At 37.5% G+C, this 27637-nt stretch overlaps 2 protein-coding genes across 4 annotated transcripts in view; both read right to left on the bottom strand.

Annotated features, from left to right (window-relative positions):
* Snapc3 (small nuclear RNA activating complex polypeptide 3) overlaps positions 1-26227 on the bottom strand; it is a 30805-nt gene extending 4578 nt beyond the window's left edge. The window contains exons 1-6 of one of the 3 annotated variants that reach the window (XM_048783933.1): positions 25870-26227; positions 24968-25045; positions 14770-14854; positions 11315-11419; positions 8446-8595; positions 1183-1265 (exon numbers count right to left, since the gene is read on the bottom strand). In XM_048783933.1, coding sequence (XP_048639890.1) covers positions 1183-1265; positions 8446-8595; positions 11315-11419; positions 14770-14854; positions 24968-25045; positions 25870-26186 — 818 coding nt within the window. In that variant the 5' untranslated portion in view covers positions 26187-26227. Of the gene's footprint in view, positions 1-1182; positions 1266-8440; positions 8596-11314; positions 11420-14769; positions 14855-24967; positions 25046-25869 lie in introns of all 3 variants that reach the window. The other 2 variants (XM_015502577.2, XM_015502578.2) reach the window with 2 other exon arrangements.
* Positions 1726-2698, bottom strand: LOC107156464 (dynactin subunit 6-like). Its single transcript, XM_048783934.1, has one exon. The coding sequence runs from the start codon at positions 2443-2445 to the stop codon at positions 2116-2118; it is 330 nt and encodes a 109-aa protein (XP_048639891.1). The 5' UTR covers positions 2446-2698; the 3' UTR covers positions 1726-2115.
* Positions 26228-27637: the final 1410 nt, after the last annotated feature.

Below are 27637 nucleotides of genomic sequence, written 5' to 3' on the forward strand. Positions count from 1 at the left end.
TGCCACCTTGACAGGAAGACCATATCAGTATATACATTCTGGAATCAGACACAATGAATTTTCTTCATCTGTTAGTATCAGTTCTCAAAGTGTGGTCCCTGAGGTCAAAATCATACTAAGCCTTATCTCTCATCCTCTCACAACCAACCAATTTATTGGAGGCTGGGTGATGCTTATCACTTCAGCTTGAAATGCAAAATACATAACAATGCTACTCTTCTCATTTTATTTTGGACAATGTATTTTTCACACAAATGTAAATGTAACAAGATTAACTATCTTAAATATTTCTTAGTTTCACAATTTCTAATACAATAGATACAACTATAACCCATAAGTTCTTTGGGAACCTCAACTTTTTACCCCATCAAGGGGAGCTAAGACCAAGGGGAGCTAAGACCAAGTTTGAGAACTGCTGCACTAGAATATATACTGAGGCCAAGTACAGTGGTACACATGTGTAATCTCAGTTACTAGGAAGGCTGAAGCAGACTACAAGTTTGAGGCTGGCCTCAGCAACTTAGTGAGACCGTCTCAAAATAAAAAGGGCTAAGAACATGTCTTAGTGGTACAGCACCCTGGGTTTGATCTCCAATACCACAAAAATGTGGGAAGGGTGGGGGCTATAAAGCAAGCATTTATATTAACTGCTCAGAAAAAATACAAATGTAGGGTCTTACTATGAGAACACTGATAATGGAAGTATGGTCTAATTAAAATGGTATTAGAGGTGGGCTAGGGCTATGGGTCAGTGGTAGAGCACTCATCTTGCATGTGTGAGGCCCTGGGTTTAATCCTCAGCACCACACAAAGATGCATAAAATAAAGGTATTGTGTCCATCGACAACAAAAAATATATATATTTTAAAAAATAAATAAATAAAATGGTACTAGAGGTAAATTTTTATGTTAAATACCAAAACACCATTATATATTCATTCACCTAGGGCAAACAACAGTATCTTCTGAACAAGCAGAAGAAAGAGTTTAAACATAAAGACTGGAGACTAATAAAATCTTAGTCTTGGACCTAATTTTTTTTAGATATGTGTAATTTCAATATGAAATTTATAAAATTCCTTGGCAAAGATCCTTAATGGACTAATAATAGGATTTGTGGAGCTATCTGTTTTTAGAAGTAGAAAAAGGAAAGGACTTAGAGAAAATTTTTATAAACAATACCTGCTCAAATCTCTGCATTCTGGGTATCTTTTATCATTGTAGAATGTTCCCTCAAAATAGAAGAAGGCTGATTTGTATAGGTCCTACAAGAAAACAAATGGTATTGAGAGAAAGCCTACTCTTAATTATGGAATTGATCTAAGTATGTAGAATTTATATAGCATAAGATAACACATATTAAAGCAACTTCTGGAAACTCAGGTCATACATTTGTCTAAAATTTAATGGGAACCTACTATGCAAAAAGTATTACATTAGTTTTCAAGGCTTTTTCAATTTTACCCTATTGCTAGAGGTGGTTTTTCTTTTTTCTTTTGGTACCAGGGACTGGACGGGTACCGAAACATTAAGCTGCATCCCCAGCCCTTTTTATTCTTGATTTTGAGATGCAGTCTTGCTACGTTACTTAGGGCCTCACTAAGTTGTTAAGGCTGGCTTTGAACTTGCTATCTTCTTGCCTCTACCTCCAGAGTTGCTGAAATTTCTATTCTTAAAATAATCTTTCCTTGGGTACCATAGTAGTAGGCACAGTAGTGGGATCTGAACTTTTTACAGTTAACTTTCTTTCTTTTTTTTTTTTTTGTCATCAGCAGTTTTATTTATTTAGTTTAGCATATGCTAGAATACATAACCTCATGCCATTTCTTATCATAAGTAGTCTTTTACATAATTAATTTGTGCCTAACATTTTATATAACAAAAGAAAAAATGAATCTGTAAATTATCAGAAAAGAGCATAGGTATAGGAAAATAATACATTTTTATATAAATTATAAAGGACAGTTACAATGGAAATCCACTAATTTCCTCTCTCAGTTTTATCAAATAAAGTCAACACACATTATTCTGTGAGCTGCTAAGAATGTACAAACACTGTGGCCCTTTCGAAAGAGAGTAGTCAAAGAGGGAATGTTATCTTGATATGCCCTGTTCTCAGTTCTTAACTGGGGTTGAGCTTCCTTTCATAGTCTTCTTTAGGTGGTGATAATTTGGCAAGATTTTCATCAAGAAATCCAGTTGTAGAGTCTGGGGCTGTGGTCGCTCAGTTTGCACCTGACGAAGGCAGTCTGCACCATAGATCACTGTATTCTCAGGGATGACTTCAAAAGTATTTAGGTTGCAACAAGCCCCAATGATGCAACCACTTGTCAATATTACATTTCTGCCTACATATGCTTTTGATTCAATGACATTGTTATCCCCCATTTTCATGGCTTGGGAATAACAGCCAACTTCAAACACATTGTTGGTGCCAATGATCATAGGTTTGGGTTCTGGATCTTCAGTGTCAGGAGTGATATTATCTGGATGAGCATTTATGATGAGGGCCTGTTCTTCTATCAGGTTACCTTCACCAATCACTATTGGCCCAGCTTCAGCAATAATTCGTGCTTTGGGGTGAATCACAGTCCTTGGTCCTCTTTTGAGTCTTCTCCGCCATTGTACAGGCCTGATCTACAGCTGGAGCTCTACAGTTAACTTTCAATCTATCAGACTTTCCATCAATCAATCTTCACTGCATAACAGAATCAGAAAAACATCAAAGACCAAGTCTCACCTCAGACTCATTAAATGAGCACCTCTAAATATGAGGCCCAGGTCATAAGTATTTCTCCAAACCTCTCTAGGAAAAATATGCAACCAGAGCTAAGAATCATTTTATTAGATTTGTCCTTTACCAATATGTAGAAACAGACCCCTGGCTGAGCATCAGAGAATCTGAATTATTTTCCTTAACCCACCACTTAGTAACTTACTATCTTTGTGATTCTAGGTACATAATAATCTTTCTTCAGACTTCAGTTTCTTCACCTATAAAGTGAGAATAATATTATTTCCTAGAGTATTTTACAAGGACTGCAGTGAGAATCAAAAGCAAGAATTTAAGTTTCAGATATTAAAATAATTTTAACCTAATCCTATAACTTCTTTTCTTTGTAGCTCTGATTTTTCCTTCTTAATAATCTTTATTTCCCCATTTGTAAATCATCTTACATTGGCAACAGACACAACTGGTTGTGCTGTTTCACCTTGGATAGGTCACTAAATCTCACTGACCCTGTTTCCTCTAAAGTAAAAGCCATCACATTCTTCACAGGTTGTTGTGGAGATAAAAAGATATAATGTATTTAATACCATATTTGTCTGCTACAACAAAATCTATCACTTAGTATACTTGTAGAAATCTCAAAGTGGGGAAGCGAGGGTCGAAAAAGTTCTGACAGAATAACTTGTTTTATTTTGGAAGCAAAGTGTAATGAGGGTCCATTTCATGCTTTGAACATAACCCTTGCTGCTTTGCCACTGCAGCTTATTTTAAAACTGACATTTTCCCCCACTTCTTTTCTTCCCTTGCTCTCTCACTAACCCTGGTGGAAAGCAAGCTTACCCTTTTTCCTGTTCTAGGCCAAGTTATCTGTTCTTAAACACACACACACACACACACACACACACACACACACACACCACAGGAATAAAGTAATTCAGACTTCAGGAAGGTGCCAGAAAACTGAAGATATGGCTATCTTGAAAGTCTACAAATGAATCATGATCTCTGACAAGTCACAGCTGAAATGTAGCCTTTAAATCACCTCTAAAAGTCCTCTGGTTTCCCCTGAGAGTCAAAATCACAGTCTCTGAGACAGAAGTCCCTGTATTTGTCCTTTGTTAGCAACGCAATAACACTTTTTCCTTTTTCTCAAAACCTTGTTCTCATTATTGGATTGGCATTTGGGAAAAAGGATGGAGCTTTTGGTAATAAGTTTGGTGTATATAAAACTTTTGATCATTACAAAATACTTATAGAGAAGTAATTCTTATGTAATTTAAACAACTTAAAGCCTACCGACATAATTAATTACAAAGCACACACCTATAATCCCAGCTACACGAAAGGCTCTGGATCACAAATTCAAGGCTAGCCTATGCAAATTAGTGAGTACCTGTCTCAAAAAATTTTAAAAGGGCTGGGATAGCTCTTTGTTAAAGTGCTTACATAGCATGCATGAGGCCCTGAGGAAGGGGGTTGGGGGATGTAAACACACAGGTTGTTGTTAATCTAGTGTAACCTAAGTTTGTAGTTACTGTTTTCATTTACAAATTAACTATCACTAGTATGGTCATCTGACATTTTTTTTTTTTTTTTTTTAGAATTTTAATATTTGTTTTTTAATTTTTGGCAGACACAACATCTTTGTTTGTATGTAGTGCTGAGGATCGAACCCGGGCCGCACGCATGCCAGACGAGCGTGCTACCGCTTGAGCCACATCCCCAGCCCAAGATAATTTCTTGTGTGTAATTTTAGGCTATTTACTAGTAATTTACTTGCTCAAAAACATTCAAATCAGCTACATTAGAATTTCAGGGATATTCTTGTAATCTGCTGTGAGGAAAATGATCTTGGAAAAGAAGTGCTGAAGAAGCACGGTTATAGATTTTTTTTAAAAAAACATACTTTTTAATTGTAGATGAACACAATACCTTTATTTATTTATTTTTTATGTGGTGCTGAGGATCAAACCCAGTGCCTAACATGTGCTAGCCCAGCATTCTACTGGGCTTAGTGTCAAGACACTAAGCCACAATCTCCAGCCCTAGATTTTTTTTTTTAACTTGAGGGCTGGGGCTGTGGGTCAGTGGTAGTGCTCGCATAGCATGCGTGAGGCACTGGGTTTAATCCTCAGCACAACATAAAAACAAAATAATAAAGATATTGTGTCCACCTACAACTAAAAATAAATGTTTTTTTTTTTTTTTTTTTTTTAAAGATTGACTGATCGGGGCTGAGATTGTGGCTCAGTGGTAGAGCGCTTGCCTAGCACAGGCGGGACCTGGGTTCGAGCCTCAGCACCACATAAAAATAAAAGCCATTGTGTTGTGTCCATCTACACCTAAAAAAAAAAATATTAAAAAAAAGATTGACTAATCTATGCAAAGTAGAAATGGTAAATAGATTAGATATTAAAACATGAGGAACCATTAAAAAAATTTATTAAAAAACTTTTTTTTTTGGTACTGGGGATCAAATGCAGTGCTGCTTTACCACTAAACTACATCTCCATCCCTTTTTATTTTGAGACAGTTGCCAGGTTGGCCTCAAATTTGTGATCCTACTGCCTCAAACCTCCCATGTTGCTGGGATTGTAGCTGTGTACCACTGTGCCTGGCTACTGGCAGTGATGTTTATTTTAAAAACCTACTCTATTCTTGAACTATTATGGACCAAAACCAAATAGCAAAGCACATTACATTTTAAGGCTTTAAAAGAGATTAATGACATTGACCAAACTCTCCCAGTCCTATCATATGAAATTTATTTTAAAATATTTATTGGCTAGGGACTGAAGTTGTAGCTCAGTGGCAGAGCGCTTGCCTAGAGTATATGTGAGGCACTGGGTTCAATTCCCAACACCACATATAAATAAATAAATAAATAAAATAAAGGTCCATCAACAACTAAAAAAAATGTAAAAAAAAAAAAAAAATTAGGGCTGGGGTTGTGGTTCAGTGGTAATGTGCTTAAACAGCATGTGTGAGGAACTGGGTTCAATCCTCAGCACCACATTAAAAAAAAAAAAAAGGTATTTTGTGTCCATCTACAACTAAGAATAAAAAATAAAAAAAATTTATTGGTTGGAATAAAAATTCTTATTTCCTCAGTCATAAAAGCTATAGCTTCCTAATTTGTTCCACCGTTGCCAATGAAATATATGCCAAATATATCCCTGTCCCTGACAGCATGAGAACTCCATTATTTTCGAAGTTTTTAGGTATTATGATACCATAGGGTGAATACATGAAATAATTTTGTCAAGACACCGAGAAATACTGAAGGTGGGTAATGGGTACATAAGAGTTCTTTATACTGTTCTCTTTCTTGTTGGTTTGTTTGAAATTTTCCAACAAAAACCTTAAAAAAAAAATTCCATAAAATACAAAGGCTCCAATCAACGAAATAAAAATCTTTCCAAGGCTAAAAGATAACATTAGCAAAATCTAATTTATATGCATTTGCCTTTCTAAAATATAGCTGAAGAACCAGAAGTAAACAAGATAGGTCTCTGAATAGATTCCAGGAAGTCCATGCACTAGAAGCCTCTGAAGTATTTTATTCATCACTGCTTAAGATTTCACTCATGGATTAAGTAAACAAAAGAGGAGAGAAAGACATCTAAAACCAGGTACAATGCCAGCCACATAGCAAAGAAGAAAGAATATGGGCCTCTCAAGAGAAAATGACAGGGATCTGAATTCAGCCTCCATTGCTGCTTATTGAACTACGGCAACTCCTAACAGTATCTGAACTCTTCCTTACCTGTAAAATAGTGGTAGTTCTCATATACTTAGCTCAATAAAAGAAGGTATTATCTTACCAGATGGAAGAGGCAGAAACAATACTACAGTAGATGTGTAAATATTTTGAAATGGTACCATGTGTCATTTAGCCCCTGCTTAGAAAACAAGGCATTAGCATCAATGTACACACTATAAATTAACTAAACCTGATTGAAAACAATCTCCATGGTTTCATGGAGGTTAAAACTGATTCCCAAATCCGACTCAAACTACTCAGTGTATTGATGACAAGGTTGCAATGACAAGGGTGAATTCAGATTTTTCTTGTTAAATTGATTTTATCACTTTGTGTGGGGGAAGATTAAGAAACTTTGCAGAAGATTGCTGTTTGCTTCTCCTTTGAAGAAAAACTAAATCTCATATTTCCTGCTTTGTAGAGTCTTGAAATTCCTCTTATTTCCCATCATAATCATCTTCAAAAGCACTGAACCTGGCAGCTCTGAAGAATCTAATTATCTTTTTTTATAATTTTTTTAAAATTTATTTTTTAGTTGTAGTTGGACACAATACCTTTATTTTATTTATTTTATTTTTATGTGGTGCTGAGGATCGAACCCAGGGTCCTGCACGTGTGAGGCAAGTGCTCTACTGCTGAGCTACAACCCCAGCCCCAGAACCTAAATATCTTAAAAAATCATTTTCAACATAACTCAAAAATATTTTAAGTTTTTAATCTGTATGTAAGATATGATGATAGTCTCCATGTCAATCACTGAAAAGACTAGAAGACAGCCAGCCTGTGGGCCAGACAGACACACATCAAACAGCATCAGTATATTGTAATATGAGCATGGAATAAATCAAAAGGTGCTAGAGAGGCAAAGAGAAGACAGTCAAGAAAAACTGCATAGTAAGTGAATTTTGAGCTGGATTTGGAAATATGAGTATGAACTCACCAGATGCATGGAGGTGTTGAAATACCCAGAGGCATGACAAAGTATGGGATGCATTAGGAAGACACACAAATTCAACGTGCTGAATGAAGCCCAAGATATAGAGATAGGAAGTATGAAAGGAGTTAATTTGGGAATCACTATTATAAAAGGCCTTATATGTCAAACTAAGAAGAGATAAAAATTGATGTAACTGGTGGAAAATGAAACGGCAAACAGGAGATTGTGTTGGTTCTTGTCCAAACTCTATCTCCATCTTTACTGTTCTAAATCCCTCTTTACATTTCTACAGAAGAGATTCTTTCTCCTACAGTGGGTCAGTTAGGCCTGGGGTTGTAATAGGTAACAGAATTAATTCAGCTCTATTCTGAAACACAGAAGAATCTTGCTTAGATGAGCAATGAAAATTCTGAGGACAGCCAGCTTGTCAACTCTGCTCCTTTTAGAGGGGTATCCAAGGTTTCTCTGTCCTGTGGAGAACACCACAGGACAAACACTAGCAAGGACCAACTCCATCTATCATCTCCCTGATTGGTGTTAGTCACTGTACTAACAGGCCCTTTTACACTCCGAGAAATGTGAAGAAGGGGAGCAATTATTGAGGCTTTCAGGCAATTTTATGCTAAGGGTAGTTATGACAGATTAAAACTCCCAGAGTTTGAAACAAGAGGGAGTGAACACCAAAGTCAAATGCAACAGTGAGGCTGGGTAGCTTAGCGGTAGACCACCTGCTGAGCATGCCCCAGCATCAAAAAAAAGCACTAATTGGTCAAATAACTGTGTGGTCAAGAGCAGGAGTGTTCTTAGAATAGATGAGAAATGAGGAAGTCAAGATAAGAATATCACTTCTGTGAAAAAGTTCTGATGATGTAGAGAAGGAAAGGCAGGTCAGCAGCTTGATGGAATCACACAGAAGGAAGCACTGACTAGAATACTGATGAACCTGCCAGAGTAACCACTATTTCCTTAGTTTACTGTTGGTTTTTTGTAGGGAGGAGCAGGAAATCACCTTACTTTGCTGATGTGCTCAGGAGCTTGGTCAGGAGTGTTGCTGAACTCTCCACCAATCTGGAGGTCACTGACACAGCAAATCGAATCCCTCAGTTCAGTAAGCTTTTGACTGCCCAGGACCTGCATCGTCTGGTATGGTTTGTGTTCTTTGTGCTAAAAGTCAAACAGTAAATAAGTAAATGTCCACTTATAGTAAAAGTATTTAAACCAGAAATCCTGTTATAAACAGACCTAAATGAAGTTACTGATTTTCTTAATCCTTGTAACTTGGTGTTCTGTTTTCTCAGACTGTGAATTTGTCTGAAAACTTCCATGAATTATATCACCAAACTAATGGTAAAAGTTGTTTACAACTCCCCTGTGGCCCACAGCCCATATTCTAAAACCACCTCCTTTGTCTAACCCTCAAACCCAGCCAGTATTTCCCTGGTGCTCTGTCAGCTTAAATTAACCAGGGTCAGGCAGCTGATGACAAGGGCCAGCCTTGTGTCCCCAACTCACTGCAATTACTGAAACCACAGAGTCCTAAATATTTTCCCTGCCCTACCTGGCTGCTGCTGTAGAAACTCCTACAGGTTGTGCTCTAGGTCTCCCCTCTCCTTACTGCCCTCTGTAGCCCTGTGTGGTGCGCCCTCTCTTAGGAAATTTAAGTAATAAACATCTTTCTATGGCTTTAATCTCTTTCTCAATCACCTCCACAAATTAAAATCCCATGAGTACAATTGAAATACCTGGCCACAGAATTCTTCTAGTTTAAGTGTATGATCAAGATGCCACTAAGCTGATCCAAGGATTAAGAGCCTACAGAATGTAACTTTATCTGCCACATCTATCAGCTTCGTCTTTGAAATTTTCCTATAGGTTGTATCACTGAAGTCAAGCACTCAGGTTATAAACCCAAAAGTTTCATTTTTTTAAATGGTAATTTGAGAACTACCTCAAACAAGGTAATTAGTATTAAGTACACTGCAGACACTTCATAAAAGCCTGTTTATTTATAAGTACAATCTATGCATAGCAATATTTCTCTCTCTCTCTCTTTTTTTTTTTTTTTTGGTACAGGTGATTGAACCCAGGTCACTTGATCACTAAACTAAATGCCCAGTCCTTTTGATTTTGAGATAGGATCTCACTAAGTTGCTGAAACTGGCCTTTAACCTGGGATACTCCTGCACTGGCCTCTCAAGTCACTATGACTACAGGCACGAGCCATCATGGACAGCTGAACGGTAATATTTCAATCAGAGCGTAGGACACATTTGAGGAATCAAGAATACGTACTCTTGCCAGATATAACATACCTGTATGTAATATCAGCTACTTAGAGATTGAGGTAGTAAGATCACAAGTTCAAGACCTGCCTGGGCAACTTAGCAAGACCCTGCCTCAAAATAAAAAGGGCTGGGATGACACTGAGTGGTAGAGCACCATTTCATTCCCCAGAACCAAAAAAAGAGAAGAAAAAAAAATAATTCACTGAGGCCAGGCACCGTGGTGGCACATGCCTCTAATCCCAGAGGCTTGGGCTGGAACAGGAGGATGGCAAGTTCAAAGCCAGCCTCAGCAACGATGAGGTGCTAGTCAACTCAGTGACACCCTGTCTCTAAATAAAATACAAAATAGGGCTGGGGATGTGGCATAGTGGTTGAGTGCCTCTGAGTTCAATCCTCATTAGCAGGAAAAAGGGGGAAAAAAAAAAGGAAAATAAAATTAACTGAGTAGGTACATATATATATAATGGAATATTACTCAGCCATAAAGAATAATGAAATTATGACACTTGCCAGTAAATGAATGGATTGTAGACTATCATGCTAAGTGAAATGAACCAATCTTGCCAATCCTAAAAAACCAAAGGTCAGGGCTGGGGATGTGGCTCAAGCGGTAGTGCGCTCGCCTGGCATGCATGGGGCACTGGGTTCCATCCTCAGCACCACATACAAATAAAATAAAGATGTTGTGTCCACCGAAAAACTAAAAAATAAATATTAAAAAAAAAAAGGCAAAAATGTTTTGATATGTGGACGCTAACACACAAGGTGGGGTGGGGTGGGTAGGGAAGAACAGAAGTACTTTGGATTAGACAAAGGGAATGAAGGGAAGGGAGGGGTGGTGGGAACAGAATGAACTGGACATTACTTTCCTATGTTCATATATGAATACTCGACCCATGTAACTCCACATTATGTACAACCGCAAGGAAAGTTGTACTGCGTGTATTTATAATACGTCAAAATACAATCTATTGTCATGGATAGCTAAAAAGAACAAATAAAAAACAAACAAAAGAATTGAATTAAGAACCACTGTGGGGGCTGGGGATGTGGCTCAAGCGGTAACACGCTCGCCTGGCATGTGTGTGGCCCGGGTTCGATCCTCAGCACCATATACAAACAAAGATGTTGTGTCTGCCAAAAACTAAAAAAAATAAAAAATAAATACTAAAAAATTCTCTCTCTCACTCTCTCTTAAAAAAAAACAAAACACTGTGGATTTATATATACTTTCAGTTGCTTCTAGTAAAGAGATCAGGTATGCATTCCAATCCTATAATTATAATCAAGAGATTGTTTGAAATTTGACCTTATTTCTATTATTCCTCATTAAAACAACAACAACAAAAAGCCAAGAATATGGATTGTCAGCTCTAAAAATAATATGCCCGAGAGACAGCATATGCTTATGTTTATTTTGAAGCCTAAGGAATATGACTCTGAATAATTAAACCCTTTGTGAAAAGTTACCTGTAGAGAGGCTGGGGGTATATAGTTCAGTGGCAGAGCACATGCCTATTGTGTGCAAAGCCTTGGGTTCAGTAAGCACAATAATCCAAAAACAATTTCCATGAAATTCAAAAGGTTTTACTACTGACCTTATGAAATATAACAGGATACAAGATATTCACAGACAGGATAAGCTCTCCTTCCTCAATCATGTCGGCTGAATTTTCAGGTTTTTTCCCCATAGCATGTGACTCCTGAAGAAAAAAAAATGGAGACCTTGAAGTCAGATACTATAACTCAGATAAGAGGTAGTATGGTACAATGTTTAGTAGCAAAGGCTTGAGTCAAACAGCTCAAAGTTTTAATCTCATCTATGAAAAAAACAGAAAATATTTATTTTGTAGAACTGTTGCTGGCAATGTGACATAAATCACCCAAGAAGGGCTAGGGATGTAGATCATTGGTAAAGACCCTGGGTTTGATCCTCAGATCTCACACACACACACACACACACACACACACACACACACACAGGCAGGATTGAACTGAAATCCCTAAGGTAGCCACTAGAAAATACCTAAAATATATACAGAAAAGCAGAGAATCAAAATGGCACACCACAAAAATTCTATACATAACATGAAAGTACATAAGACATACAAATAGTTAACTGGCAGAAGTAAAGTGTTCCTTATTAGTAATTAATTCAAATACAATGGATTAAACTTTCCTATTAGAGAGGCACATTGGTAAAATGGATTTAAAAGCCTTGATGGGGGTGGAGTGGTGCACGCCTATAATCCCAACAGCTCAAGGCTGAGGCAGGAGGATTGAAAGTTCAAAGCATCAGCCTCAGCAATTTGGAAAGACCTTGTCTCTAAATGAAAAATAAAAAGAGCTGGGGATGCGGCTCAGTGGTTAAGTGCCTCTACGTTCGATCTCTGGTACAAAAAAGAAAAACCTTGCTTCTCTCTCTGTTGTCTTAAAGACACTCACTTTAGAAACAGATCAGAAAGTTCAAAAAAGTATATCCCATGTAAATAATAAACTGAAGACAGTTGTTGCTGGAGATATATATATATATATATATATCATACACACACAGAAACACATATATTTTGGTCAGACAAAACAAATTTCAAGCCAAAAAGATTATAAGAGACAAAGAAGAGCATTATATATTAATAAAGGTACCATCCAGCTAAGCACAATGGTACACCTATAATCCCAGTGACTTAGGCGGCTGAAGCAAGAGGACCACAAGCTTGAGACTAGCCTAAGCAACTAAGTAAGACTGTGTCTCTGGGGGAAAAAAAAAAAAAAAATTGAAGAAACAGTTCTACAATAATGGTTAGAAATTTCAATACTTCACTTAGAATTACAAGACAGAAGATTAATAAAGAAGTAGAAGAACTGAACACTTTAAACAATTTGACCTAATAAGACATATACAGAACTCTTCATTCAACAATAGCAGAGATTAAAAAGGAAATAATACAGAGTGGAGATAAATGAAACAGAAAATAGAAAAATGATATAGAAAAAAATCAACAAAAATAAGCTGATTTCTTTGAAAAAACATCAAAACTCTTACTGACTGATTAAAAAGAAAGAAAGAAGCCTCAAACTATCAAAATCATTACTACTGACTTCACAGAAAAAGGCTTTTTTTTCCCCTTTGGCAGTACTGGGACTGAACCCAGAGTACCCTACCACTGAGTTGCCCCTCAGTCCTTTTAATTTTTATTTTATGACAAGGTGTCACCAAATTCCTTGAGATTCTCTTGCCTTAGCCTCTTGAGTGTCTGGTATTATTGATGTGCACCACCATGCCTTGCAGAAAAAGAAGGATATAAAAGAAAAGTTTCAACTCTCGGGTTTGGCGCTGGGGCTCAGTGGTAGAGCGCTTGCCTGGCATGTGTGAGGCACTGGGTTTGATCCTCAGCACCACATATAAATAAATAAACAAAATAAAGGCATGCTGTCCATCTACAACTACAAAAGGAAAGTCCAGGACCAGAAAACATGACTATGTGAATTCTACAAAATATTTAAGGAAGAATTAATAACAAATGTTTCTCAGGCTCTGCAGAAGAAATCTGAAAAGAACTGAACTCCTCCTAACTCATTCTATGGGCCCAGAATTACCCTGACACCACAACCAAAGATCCCACAAAAAAAGAAAACTACAGGCCGACATTCCTTATGAATATGAATGCAAAAATCCTCAACAGAATACTAGACACAATTCAGCAGTATATTTAAAGGATTATACACTACAATCAAGTGGGATTTGTTCTTAGGATGTAAGATAACATAGCAAATCACTCAATATAACACACCACACTCACAGAGTAACAAGGAAAAAAGCATATCACCTCAACTGATGTACAAAAAGTCTTTTACAAAACATGACATTGCCTTGCTTTTAGTTTGGTCTTTTTCTCTCAAATGCTGTATCAGCTAGGAATCAACACAATACAAAAGGTCATATACATCATATTCAATGGTGAAAGACAAAACCTTCCTCCTAACATCAGCAACAAGACAAATGTGCACTCTTCCTACTTGTACACAACACAGTACTGGAAGCTTTAGCCAGAGGAATGGGGAAAGCAGTAAGAAAGATAGGAAGAAAGATGACCAAACTGGAAAAGAAAAAATAGTTATATCTCTGTTTGCAGATGACAGATGACACAGTCTTGTACAAAACCCTGAAGAATACACACACACACACACACACACACAAAACCAATCAAAACACAGCTAATAAACAAATTCATCAAAGAAGCTGGATACAAAATCAACACCCCTTTAAGACATTATACTAAATAAGCCATATAGAAAAGGACAAATATTATATGACTCCACTTATCTGAGGTACCTAGAATAGGCAAATTCATAGAAATTTAAAGGAGAAGAGTGGTCACCTGGGGCTATGAGAGGGAGACTTGTGAGTTATTGCTTAATGGGTATAAGAATTACGTCTGGGATGATGAAAAAGTTCTGAAAACAATGGCGATGACTACATACTTTTATGAAATGTACTTAATGTTATTTTATTGAACACTTAAAAGTGGTTAAAACAATAATTTTTATGTTATGTTAAATTCTACCATAATTTAAAAAAATAAAGAGGGAGAAACAATTCCTGCCCTTCTGCACTATCAAGTGGCCAGCAGAGTCTGGCACATGGCAGGTGCTGAGCTCAGTGTGTCTAGTAGCTTCTAATTCCTCAATATTCATCTTCTCAAATTTTTCTTAGGGTTTTATACATGACATAATGAATTAAGAATGTGGTTAAAGTAAAAATCAGAAACAGAACAAAAAGGGTAGGAACAGGATGGTAAAAAGGACACAAATATAGCATTCGTGAGAATAAGACCAAACCAAAAGCAGAGATAAAGGGAGCCATCTGAGTCAAGTATGTGCTTAACTGAGTTCTTTTGAGTCCTTTTCTCTAACGAGTTCTTAGTCTCAATGGAGTGTGTTTTGCAACTAAGCACATCTAATACAAAGCTACCATATAGTCATTACTAATAGCATCCAATGAGTGAGTTGAGTGTTTCTTGGGAAACACCAGTAAAAAAGATGAGAGTCTTACCATCTCATAAGCAAATATTTCTTGTCTGCAAACACGATCTATCGTTATGGTTTCTTCCCGATGTTCCAGGAACCTCTTTCTAACCCTGTTGTAGGTACACAAAAAAATCAAAGTTTAACATTCTTTTCTGGGACTTCAAAAAAATAAAAATCTTTTTAAGCTTCTTATTGTAGACTAGTTTAAGACAAAGAAAAGTTGCAAAAACAGTACAAAGAGTTCCTTTATATCTCTTGCCCAGCTTCCCCCCTAAGTTAACATCCTATATGATTAGATAAGGATCAAGAATAGGACAATGACATTAATGTAACATTATTAACTACAGACCTTTTCCAACCTTCACACAATTTAATTCAATGCCTCTCCATTGCCCATTCCAGATTCCTACTCAGGATCCCACAGGCATCACTTATTTTTCCTTCCTCCCCTTGAGTCTGTCCTGAGACAGGAAGGAAATATACATATGTATGCTAACTCATGCCTGCACAAGGAACTGTATTTCTATAATATATTTAAAATCAAGAGCTGGGTGTGGTAGTGTACACCTGTAATTCCAGCTATTCTGAAAGCTGAGGTAGGAGAATCACAAGTTCAAGGTCAGCCAGGGCAACTTAGCAAGTTCCCATCTCAAAATTAAAAAAATAAGCCAGGTGTGTGGCACATACTTATAATCCCAGCAACTAAGGAGGCTGAGGCACAAGAATCACAAGTTCAAGGCCAGCTTCAGCAACTTAACGAAACTGTCTCAGAATAAAAAACTGAAAAGAGCTAGGGAGACAGTTCAGTGATAAAAGTGACCCTGGGTTCAAACCCCAGTACCAAAAAATAAATAAAAATTTAAAGGATCAAGAATGTAACTCAACAGTAGAGCACTCCACGGCCTAATCGCCAGTTTGGGGTATAAATGAGGGAGTTCAAACTAAATCCACAGGATTCATTGTAGCCTTCTTTGTTTTTAACTTCTTTTTCCTCAAGAGAGAAACCCAGCTCTCACGATTGGCAATCTACTTATTAGTTTAATTCTAGTAAAAATAAATCCCATGAATCCTATAAGAAATACTAACTCATGAACAGTTCTTTTTGTCCTCGGTCTTACATCAGTACGGAGATTTCCTTATCTAGTAGACTTAAGTTAATTCCTTCTTTCCCCTCCTCTTCAGTGTTGGTACATTATTCATTTGGAATAGAGTTAGGTTCGTTTGTTAGACTTTTTTATTCTATTTTGGGGCCCCCCCTTGTACATCCTGGTTGGTTTTGTCTGATTACTTTTGGGGTATGCGAGATGTAAAACTACTATGGCACAAAAGAGTCAGAGGTGTCAAGCCTTCTTTGTCCTTAGTAACCTGATCCCATTTTCTTTCTTCTTTTTGCCCCTTTCCCACCTGCCTCCTACAGGAAATGAATCTCTATACTTCTGGTTTATCCTTTCCATTTCTTTTGTTCAAATACCTGTGTTTTTAAATTTTAGCTTCTTCTATATCATTCTGAGTTTAATTAGGAGGAAAAAACCAAACAGTAATTTGAACAGAGAAAGCTTAATCTAAGAATTATTAAGTTTAACCAAAGACTGGAATAAAGAGGGATTTGCAAGGAAGCAAAGGGAATTGTAGACAAAAGGAACACCCTACTCCTAGCACTGGGTAAGAAGGCCCAAGAAGTCCTTTTCTCCTCTAAGGACTAAGATCCAGAACTAGTGCAGGAGACCTGGCTATGACTCAACGAATGGCAAAAAAAAAAAAAAGTTGCCGCAGTGCTATATCAGTGGAACTTGCTGGAAATCCACCTTTAATGGTGCCAAAAAAAAAACTGTTTAAGGAAGTGGGTGGCAGGGAAAAACTGCAGTGCACTGCAGGGGCTGGGCACTGGGGAAGCTATGTGCACTGTGGGATCATGCTGAGCCAGCACATCAGATCCCTCAAGTGCCCCAAGGTCTCTTCATTGCCCTTTTTCACTGGAACAGCTGAACAATGCGCGCCAGTTCCCAAAGGAAAAATATTAAAGGGTCATGGTCTATTTTTACAGAACAGGCAATAAAAATGTAAATTTACAGATGAGAACCAGTGAATTATACCCCGCACATCATTTTGCATGAAGGGTGGCATCTGCTTTGGGTTTTGCTTTCTTCACTTACTATAAATCCTCTCTGGAAATCATTCTCTGGGTTCATCCTTCTCCATCATTTATTATAGCTGCAAAATATTCCACTGTGTGGATCTCCCAGTGTGTTCGATACTCTTTTATGTATGTGGAGATATGTTATTTCAAATATTTCGCAACTGCAAACAATACAATAACCTTATACACATTTACTTCCTTATTGCTGGAGGGATATCTTCAGTATAGATTGCTATAGGTGGGACTGCTGAATCAAAAAGGGAAGTGCACATAGGTTGGATCGATTTGCATTCTCATCAGCAATGTTTGAAAACACCTGTTTCCCACAGCCTTATCAAAATAATGCATATTTTAAAATTTATGGTCACTGATAGGCTAGTAAAGGCAACTCAATGCAGTTTTAATTTTCACTTCTCTAATGAGTATGGTAGATAGAAAATTTAAAAATGTTTGTCAATTTTATTGTTAAACTTGTTGTGCAGGAAATCAAACCCAGGACCTTGTACATGCCAAGCAAGTGCTCTACCACTAAGCTACATTCTCAGACCCTACTTTTATCTGTGTGTGTGTGTGTTTGTGTGTGTGTGTGTGTGTATGAATTATTAGTTTTTCCCACATATTAGGAATATTACCTTTTTTTGGGTGTGTTTATGGTGCTGGGGATTGAACCCAGGGCCTTGTGCATGCGAGGCAAGCACTCTCCCAACTGAGCTATAACCCCAGCCCACGAATATTAGCTTTTTATGGTGCATATTATAAATATCTTTTTCTAAGCTTGACAGCTGTTTTGGACTTCATGAATTTTTGTTTTTTGCCATGAAAAGATTTTTAATATTAGGTAGTCAATTTTATCAATTAAAAAAAGTTCCTCAGGAGCTGGGGTTGTAGCTCAGTGGTAGAACAAACACTTGCCTAGCATGTATGAGGTACTCGGTTTGATTCTCAGCACCACATATATATAAATAAATAAATAAAATAAAGGTCCATCAACAATTAAAAAAATTTTTTTAAATAGATAAAATAAACATTTAAAAAAATTCCTCTGAATTTCAATCAGTTTTATTCCACTAAGGTTTGTATGTTTCGGACTCTACATATATTTTGATCTCTAATCTGTTTGGAGTATGTTCTTGGGAAGAGTGTCATACTTAACTTTCTTATGTATTTTACTAACTCGGGACTTTATTCTGCTTTGTTGAACTATTTGTCTATTCATGAGCCAATTCCCATTGCTGTAATTAAAAAAGTCTTAAGTATATTTTATTATCTAATAAAACCACTACTCTTTATAATTTCCCTTCTATCCCAAATTTTCTTAGGTCTTCTTCCATGTTTTCCATATGAACTTTATTATCAACTTGTCTAACTCCAAAAAATAATTTTTATTATTAACAATACTTTTATTGGGATTACATTAAGTTTATAAATTTTAACTCAGAGAAAGAAATGACTCATTGTGTTTAGTCTTCCTATCCAAGAACAGGGAGTATCTTTCATTTATTCAAGTGTTCTGAGTCTTTCGGCAATGTCTTAAAATTTTCCTCACATAATTTTTATATACTTCTTGTTAAATATATTTGTAAGTATTTGACTTTTTGCAATTGCAAATGACATTTTCTCTACTATTATGTTCTCTAACTGCATTTTTTCCAATATATGAAGGCTATTTTGTCCTTTTCTTTTTTATCTTTTTTTTGCAATACTAGGGATTGAACCCAGGCCCTTACACACACTGAGCAAATGCTCTATCACTCAACTACATCCCCTTTATTTATTGAGACAGGGTCTCACTAAGTTGCCCAGGCTGGCCTTCAGCTTATGATTCTCCTGCCTTAGCCTCCCAAGGAGCTGGAATATCAGAAATGAAACACTGTACCTAGCAAGGCTATTGATTTATATATATCAATTTTGTATTCTTCTCTTTCACTAAATTTCTTAATTTAGTTTTAGCATTAATTTCTTTGGGATTTTCCAGGTACACTTGTATCATGTACAGATGGAGTTTTTACTTCTTTTTTTAAAAAAAAATATTTATTTTTTAGAAATAATTGGACATAATACCTCAATTTTGTTTATTTATTTTTTTATGTGGTGCTGAGGATTGAACCCCAGGGCTTGCACGTGCTAGACAAGCGCTCAACCACTGAGCCACAATCATAGCCCCTGGTTTTTACTTCTTTACCTACTCTTATATCTCTAATTGATTTTTCCAGTAAACTGCAATGGCTAATACCTGCAGGAAAATGTTGCAAAGTAGTGGCAATAGTGGGCATGCTTGCCTTGTTACAGATCTTAGTTGAAATTCCCAGATTACTTCTCTATTGAATAAGACACATGGTTTACAACTAAGTTACATGTATTTCACCATGTCAGAACAGCATCCTTCCGATTTCTATTTCCTTGAATGTTTTATAAGGAATAGTGTTAAATGTTTTTAAGCCTCTCAGCATCTCTGGAAACAAGTGATTTGCTCTTTAGACTTCATATTAAACCAAACTTCCATTCCTGAAATAAATCCCACTTGGAAATGGCATAGAGTCTTCTTAATATAGTATTGGATTACCTGATATTTTGTGTTGAATAACACTGGTATCAAGTTTTCTTTCACTATACTGTCCCCATCTAGTTTAAGCATCAGTGCCATGTCTGCTTCATAAAAATAATTAAGCTTTTCTTGAGCTGGGTGCAGTGGTACACACCTGTTATCTCAACTATTAGGGAAGCTGAGGCAAGATCCCAAATTCAAGGTAGGCTTAGGCAACTTAGCAAGACCTTGCATCAAAAAATAGCCAAATAAATAGACAGGCTGGAAATATAGTTAAAAGGTAGAGTACTTGCCTAGCATGCATATAACCCTGGGTTCAACCCTTAATACCATCAAAAAGATAAAAATGTCTTTCTTCAAGGCTTTGGAGCATTTGGACTGGTCTCTGATATACTTTTGTTCAACTCTTTTATTTTTAGCCTCTTTGAGTCAGGATTTTTCCCTATCCCCTCAGAATTATTTAAAACCCATCTAATGCCTACACATTAATCTCTTTTCTTTCTTTTAGTTGCAATATTATACTTTAACACACAAACACTGTACATTGGTCTTTCACACTTATCCTCACCTTATTAGTCATTTTGCTGAAAATTTTTCAATCATCAATTGGTTGGATGAGGCTTATCCTTCTGTCTTTCCTCAGAAATGCTGCAGGAATTATTCATGTTCTTGCATGTTGAAAAACTTTTTCCATATCTTCAATACTTTATATACCTCAACTGAATATAAAGTCCTTAGTTCAATGGCTGGGGACGTAGTTCAGTGGCAGAGTACTCAGCTAGCATATGCAAGGCCCTGGGATTAAATCCCTAGCATCACAAACCAAACAAAAATAAATAAAATTCTGAAAATAAATAAATTCCTAAAAAATAATGCTACATTGTCTTCTTGCTTTTTATGTTAGCTCCGAAACATCTTCTGCTTTTTGTAAGTTTGCCTTTGTAGGTTATCTTCTGCTTTGCCTAGAAGGCTTGCTGATTTTATATTTATCTCTGATAAATATGGCAGTTTTACTAAGCTATATTTCCAAGTTGATAATTCTGGGTTAATTTTCCCACATACGCAGTGAGCCTTTCACTTTGTAAATTTTAGCTTTTGTTTCCCTTATGGAAATTTTTCTTAGATTCTATTTTTAAACATTAATTCTGTTCCACTGCTTTATTTTCCTTTTCCAGGGACTCTGATAATACATCATCAACACTTTCTCTCATTATACTTTTTTTCTTTATATAATTTTCAATTCTCTTGGTTGTTTTCAAGCCTTCCTTCATAGACTCTCATTAAATTTTCATCTGAGTATCTCTCTAGGGTATCTCCTAATTTATTCACTTATAATTCTACCTTTTTCTTTTATTTCTTTCTTACACATCCCTTTTTCATTTCTCCTTTTCACCATCATTTTCACTTAGTTTATTTTTTCTTCCATTTAGTTTTTAAATTTCTAATTCAAGGTGTTTCTATACTCTCAAATGCTTGAGTATATTCAATTGTGTTGAGTATAGACCTAAGCTTGCTTCTGTTTCCTGGTTATTTTCTGGGAAAAGGAAATAGTTTCCCAAGTTGATCTGAATAAACAGTTGTTTCCTGATTTTCTGCAGTAAATTCTCTTTGGATTTTATTTCCTCTTGTTTGTTTTAGTGCTACTTTGGAGTTGTGGTGGTAGTTTACAAGATTCCTAATTTAACAGTATTCTTTTCTGTCAAAGTTCAGATATATAAGAATTTAGTTTTTAAAAATTGTTCATGATTGTTTTGGTTATGGGATAAGAATTGTAAAGCCTCTAATTTTGTGGTTCTCTTTTTCTTGCAGGACTCTAAAATGTCTCCTTTTCACCTTTTACTGGTCCAGTATATATTCTAGTATATACTGGATCAGTAAATGGTGCTTTTTTTGGCTACAGAAGTAAGGGGGATGGGCAAAATAATATAACAGAAATTACTATTGTTTAAAAGTAAGGGAGTTTGCTGGGTGCAGTGATGCATGCCTTTAATTCCAGCAGCTCAGAAGTCTTGAGGCAGTAGGATCACAAGTTCAAGGCCAGCCTCAACAACTTAAGTGAGATGCCATCTCAAAACACAAAATAAAAAACAGGCCGGGGGTACAGTTCAGGGGTAAAGCCCCTCTGGGTTCAATCTCCAGTACCAAAAAAAAGTAAGGGTGCTGAAACTTTTGGGAAACAGCTAAATTTTAATAGCACAATGTACAGTAGTAATAATTCTCATTCTTTGATTCCTAAGAATTAAGATCTTCTGTTTTAAGTGGTCAAAAAATTTCAAAAGTATTGGAGATAGTTATTTAACTTGTTATGGATTAAGGAGGGTAGCATGCATCAAAGAATAAAATCTTTAGTAACTACATTTTTTTCCCTTACATGCATAAATTGAGTCAAGTAGTTCTTTCATCAGATGCAGGGAAGAAAAGGCACCAGAAATTCACTTACTTTAAGGTTTTTTTTTTTTTACATTAAGTTTTTAGTAGGGTCGGGAGGGAAGATTTACAGAAGGAGGAATAGACAAAAAATTAGGCTTTTGCAATAAGTCTAATGTTTTACAGGATTATTAAGATAAACATTAGCCGGGCTTGATGGCTCATGCCTGTAATCCCAGCAGCTCAGGAGGCTGAGATAGGAGGATCTCAAGTTCAAAGCCAGCCTTAGCAAAAGCAAGGCACTAAACAACTCATTGTCTAAATAAAAAATACAAAATAAGGCTGGGAATGTGGTTCAGTGGTCGAGTGTTCCTGAATTCAATCCCCAGAACCAAATTTAAAAAAAATAATAATATTAGCTAAGTTTAAAACACAACAGTTTTGCAGTATGTCAAAACAATCCCAGCTAAGTACTCCACTGACAACTTTTACATTAGATGATATATATAATTTGACCCACATATCCTAAGATTGCAGGGACTGGAAGACAATGAAGGAGACCCATGTGTCCTAGCAGTAGAAAGCAGTTAGAGGAATCAATGCGTTAAGTAGTCTTAACACTGCTATTTAACATGGCTTAATAAAATACTTTTAAGTCAATTAATGTGTTAATAATAGTAAAAACATAATACTGCTTTGCTTATGATTATCGCCAACCATTTTTCTTCAGTCTATCTCTAAAAATCATTTTCACAGTCATATGAAAGCTTCATTTATTCCACTGATTCTACAAATTATTGACTCCCTATTATGTGCCACAGATCTAGGACAAGAGCAATAAGTGTGACAGATATAGTTTATGGAATTAGGGACTGAACCCAGGGCCTCAAGAAGGTTAAGCAAACACTATTCCACTGATCTATATCCCTGGACCTACTTATGGAACTTTTAGGTATAGCTAAGACAAAAAATTTTAAAAGTATAGATGAGTACTACAATAGAGAGGCATGGGGTGCTACACAAACATACAAGCAATCTAAGTATTTAGCTAAGGCTTGAAGGATGAGTTGAAGTCAGCAAGATCAGGAGGGTAAGGAAGAGTAATTGTTCTACGCAAATTCCTGGAGGGAGAGAGCACATTCCAAGGAATAGAAACACAGCACTGTATAGCTGGAACACCACAGAGATAAAGATGAAAAGATCAGCAAAATCCATTCCACAGAGGCCTTTGTGAGCCACTTAAGGATTCAGAACTTTAGCCTAAGGGCATCAGAAGTTTTTAAACCAGAGAATAACACAATCAGATGTACATTTTAGACAAATCCAACAATAGTTACAGAACAACTGGAGCAAGGCAATACAGCAGACTTAGGACAATACATGGATGAAGGAATCTGCATTTTCATGTGAGTCCCCAAGACTTTAGACATGTTAGAATTCAAGGCAATATAGACACACCAATTTCCTAAGGGAGGAAAGGGTTGTGGTGCTCTGCAAAGGAATCATATGGCCTTAAAGATGCAGTAGGTTTCAGATGGGAAAGAGGTCATGTGCATCTTGAGCCATGTGAAAGAGTAAGTGGTTGAAAATAAATCTGGCTGGACATGGTGGCTCATGTCTGCAATTCTAGTGGCTTGGGAGGATGAGGAAGGAGGATTACAAGTCAAAGCTAGCTTTAGCAACTTAGTGAGACACTGTCTCAAAATAAAAAATTAAAAAAAAATCTGGGAAGATGGATTTGGGCTATCTGTGAAAAGCTTCAATGTCTAGATAAAAAAGTTTAAAATTTTTCACACAAAAGATGTGTGTCACTGGCAATTCCTAAACAAACAGCATACTCAAGTGAATTGTGAATAAATCAGAAGGGAAAATGATGGGACTTAGGATGACAGAAGCCTTTCATAGTACTCTAAACATTACTAATGCAAACACTAGTATTGGGTTTCAACGAAACAGATTTGACAAAAGAAACCAAGGCAGAGTTGAAATGACTGCCTAAATATTTGAGGAGACAGCAGAATGAGGTAGGATAAAGGATGACAAAACATAGCTGAGGCGGTATAAGATCAGTGGACCATAAACTAGCAGTTACAAATTTCACTATTATACACAATTTCTCTATAGCATTATCATAAAGCAAGGCTTCTCAAGATGTGGCTGGCAGAATGGAAGTGATCTGAGACATATTTCTATTCAATCTGAACAGAAAAGAAAAGCAAGCATTTAGAAACTTTCATTACAAGCAGAGAGTAACTTTATGTCTGTTGAATTTCATTAACAATAAACATTTGAACTTACATTTGTTTTTTTTGTCTTGTGGGGCTGGGATGTAGCTCAGTGGTAGAGTACTTGCCTAGCATGCATAAGGCCTTGGGTTTCATCCCCAGTACCGTTAAAACAAAAACATTCATTTTAATTGTATTTCACAAAAATATGGATCTGTCAAAGATTAAAAATTAAAAAACTCGTTCTCTACCACAGATACTGAGACCCACTTTCACAGTATTTAGCCTGCACCTCAAATCTAAGCAGATTAGCTACCTTTGTAAATACACAAAGTAAACATAAATTTGAAAGTGTGCTGGATATGAGGGGCTATACATTTATTGTTAATTTTCTTAGGAGGAATATGACCCTGATGATGTACGAGAATGATACTTATAGGAGCTATATGCTCATGTACTTAGGGGCAAATTATCATAATGTTTGCAACTTATTGAATGGTATAGCAAGAGAAAAAGACATATGGCTGCACCTCATTATTCACACAGCTAAAGCAAATATGGCCAAATGGTAACAATATTTGAATTTATTAAGTGGATATATGGATAATATTACTTAGTAACTTTTTTAAATTATTAATTAACTTTTCAAAATACAATGTTCAAAAAATGTTTAAATTAGGCTGGGGTAGTGGCTCAGCAGTGGAGCACTCGCCTAGCGCTGTGCGAGTCCCTAGATTGACCCTCAGCACCACTAAAAAATAAATAAGAAAAATAAACATATTGTGTCCAACTACAACTAAAAAATAATTGTTTTTAAAAAATGTTTAAATGAATAGTACATGGACTGGTGGTGTAACTTTGTGATAGTTTGTGTGCCTAGCAGGCCCCAGGGTTCAATTCTTGACAATTAACAATAAACAATATATGACAAGAACAAAGTCACCCATACCCCAAAGTCACCAGGTCAGTATTCTCTGGAATAACTTCTGGATCCTCACCTTCTTCAAGGCATTTCAGTTTATCAAGGCTAAAACAAAAAGAAGGAAATGAAAACTTTAAAAAGTCACCAAAAAATCTTGTCAATAGTAATAGCATGGGGGCTAGGGATATAGCTCAGTTGATAGAATGCTTGCCTTGAATGCACAAGGCCCTAGTTCAATCCCCAGTATCAAAAAAAGAAAGAAAGAAAGAAACAAAGAGCACACCCCTAAATACATCACTGAATAATTAAGAAGTCAGGAAAAATCCAGCAGGCAGCTAAAAGGAAGCTGGAAATCAAGGTAATAATTTCTATGCAGATATTTTATAAGGAAAAGGACATAGACCAATTGAAGGCAATCAGTACTGTGAAGAAAGAGCTCATTACAAGTTATTTTTATATTTTCACCTCACATAAGGAACTTTTTGATAATTTTTCACTAATAGCATACTCAGGAGGTTCCCCAACAGTCCACAGTAAGGGTTTTAATACTCCTCTGATTAAGTCCCCTCCAGGCTCACCACTACTTCAGATTCTTCCACTGTCAAAGTGTCTGGCAGACACCGGTCGCTGTTACCCGGGCTGCTTTTCTTTATTAATGAGACCTTTAAAATTGGCGAATAGAAAAATTAGTCGTTTATGTTGCTATCTTGTTGTTCCTCTACTCTTAACTCGCAGAAACTGTATGCATTTGGATCCTGGGACTTCTCCCAGGGTTCCAGGAAGGTTCTGGGGGTTGAAAGCTTTTGCAAGGAGGTCCTTTAATCGCGGGTCTAAATGACAGGCCCTCAGCAGGCCCGAGTCCCAGGGGACCGTGAGGGCAAAGCTGCACCCCTCCTGGCCAAGATGCCAAGTCCCGGACCCACACTCACCCGCAAACCATCCTTAGCTCGGCCGCTGCCTCCAGACTGCAGCCCAGATCCCGGGCCACTGCGGAATCCTCCAGGTCAGAATCAGCGGACCCTCGGCTCCCGGGCAGCGAGGATGCCGGAGGCTCCCTTAGCGACAAGTCTCCGGCCCCGCGCAGACGGCCCCGCCATAGCTCCCCAAAGGCGCCCACGTGGAAAGCGCGCGTGTTTAGCTCGGGAAGCTCGTACTCTGGGAAATTGCAGCCTCCAGGGCTGGGGACCGGGTCCTGCCGGCCACCCATCCCACTGCACGTTGGGACGCCCGAACAGTCTTCAGCCATGTTCGCCGCACTCACTTCCCTGCAGAAGCCTAGCGAGCAGGACCCCGCGGAGCGTGACGGGACTTGTAGTTGCGAGCGGCGCCCGGCAGGCGAGCGGCGGCGCGGTGCGGGCGCGGCTGTAGGCACTACATTTCCCGGCGGGCTCGGCGGCCGCCCTGGGCGCGGCCTCTCCAGGCTTGGTGGGCAGGGCCCAGTGCATTGTTCTCCGCGCGGGCGGTGCTGGGGACGATAACTATTCTCGTCGGCCTGGCGGGTCTAGTTGGTTCCCCACCCCGATGGTTACGTAGCCGCTCGCTCGAGTCAGGTCACAGCTTCCTTCTGGCCCCGCTGGGTGGGTGCGGAACTTTTCCTCGACTCCGGTGTTCGCGGATTACGTTGCTGCCTTAATAGCCCTAGAGACACTGGGAACCAGCCCTCCAGATCCTGCTCCTTCAGAACCTCCCCAAAGGCCCCACGTTCGTGCGTGTATTTATGCATTGCTGCATATATGCACAGTAGTGCCTATGGAGTGTGGCCACCACTCCCAATTCAATGGCTCCAGCAGGAGCCAACCACTAATCTGTCTTTAAAATTAACCTATTCTGGACACTTAATATAAATAGAATCATATAATAGATAGTCTTTTGTGACTGTTTTCTTTCACTTATCAAAATACTTTCAAGGTTTATCCATGTTGTAGTATGTACATTGTTGTAGGAGACATCTGCTTTTGTCTGTCTAGCACCGTTTCTCAGTCCTGACTTTCCTTACTCCTGGGGCTGCCAAGCATATAACCCTTCCTACTCTGGCCACAGTGATTGGTCTAAGGATGAGCAAGTGACTTAACTAAAGCCAATCATAATATTCTGGGATTTTAATCTGTTAACTAAGAAGCTCTCCCTCACCTGTTAGAACCTAAAATTGCTTATATTAAATTCTTACCTCTTTTCCTTGTAACTCTTCTACTAGAAGATACTCTTCTACTAGACAGAGCCTGTATCTTCTAGTAGAAGAGTTACAAGGAAAAGAGGCAAGAATTTAATATAAGCAAAGGCAGAAAGTGGAGAAAGAAGCCAAGTGACTTGGAGCTATTGCCGCTGAGACCATCTCCTCCACTATACTTTCCCATTAAGTTCTGAAGGCAAAATTTTACCTCTCCTGTCAGCTGGACTTGGAAATTAAATCGACATTAGAAGGTCTGGGAATATAACTCAGTTGGTAGAGTGCTTGCCTTGCATGCACAAGGCCCTGGGTTCGATCCCCAGCACCACCAAAAAAAAAAAAAAAAAANAGGATTACAAGTTCAAGGCCAGCCTTGGCAATTTAGGGAGACCCTCAGCAACTTAGCAAGGCCCTGTATCAAAAAAAAAAAAAAAAAAAGACATTAGAAATATTAACAGGACAAAAACACAGGTATTGCTTAATACAAGCTTTATGTGACAAAGGAGTCTTCATTATGATAATGAAAACCC

Source organism: Marmota marmota, unplaced genomic scaffold (genome assembly GCF_001458135.2).
Source record: "Marmota marmota marmota unplaced genomic scaffold, marMar, whole genome shotgun sequence".
Classification (NCBI taxonomy): Eukaryota; Metazoa; Chordata; class Mammalia; order Rodentia; family Sciuridae; genus Marmota; species Marmota marmota.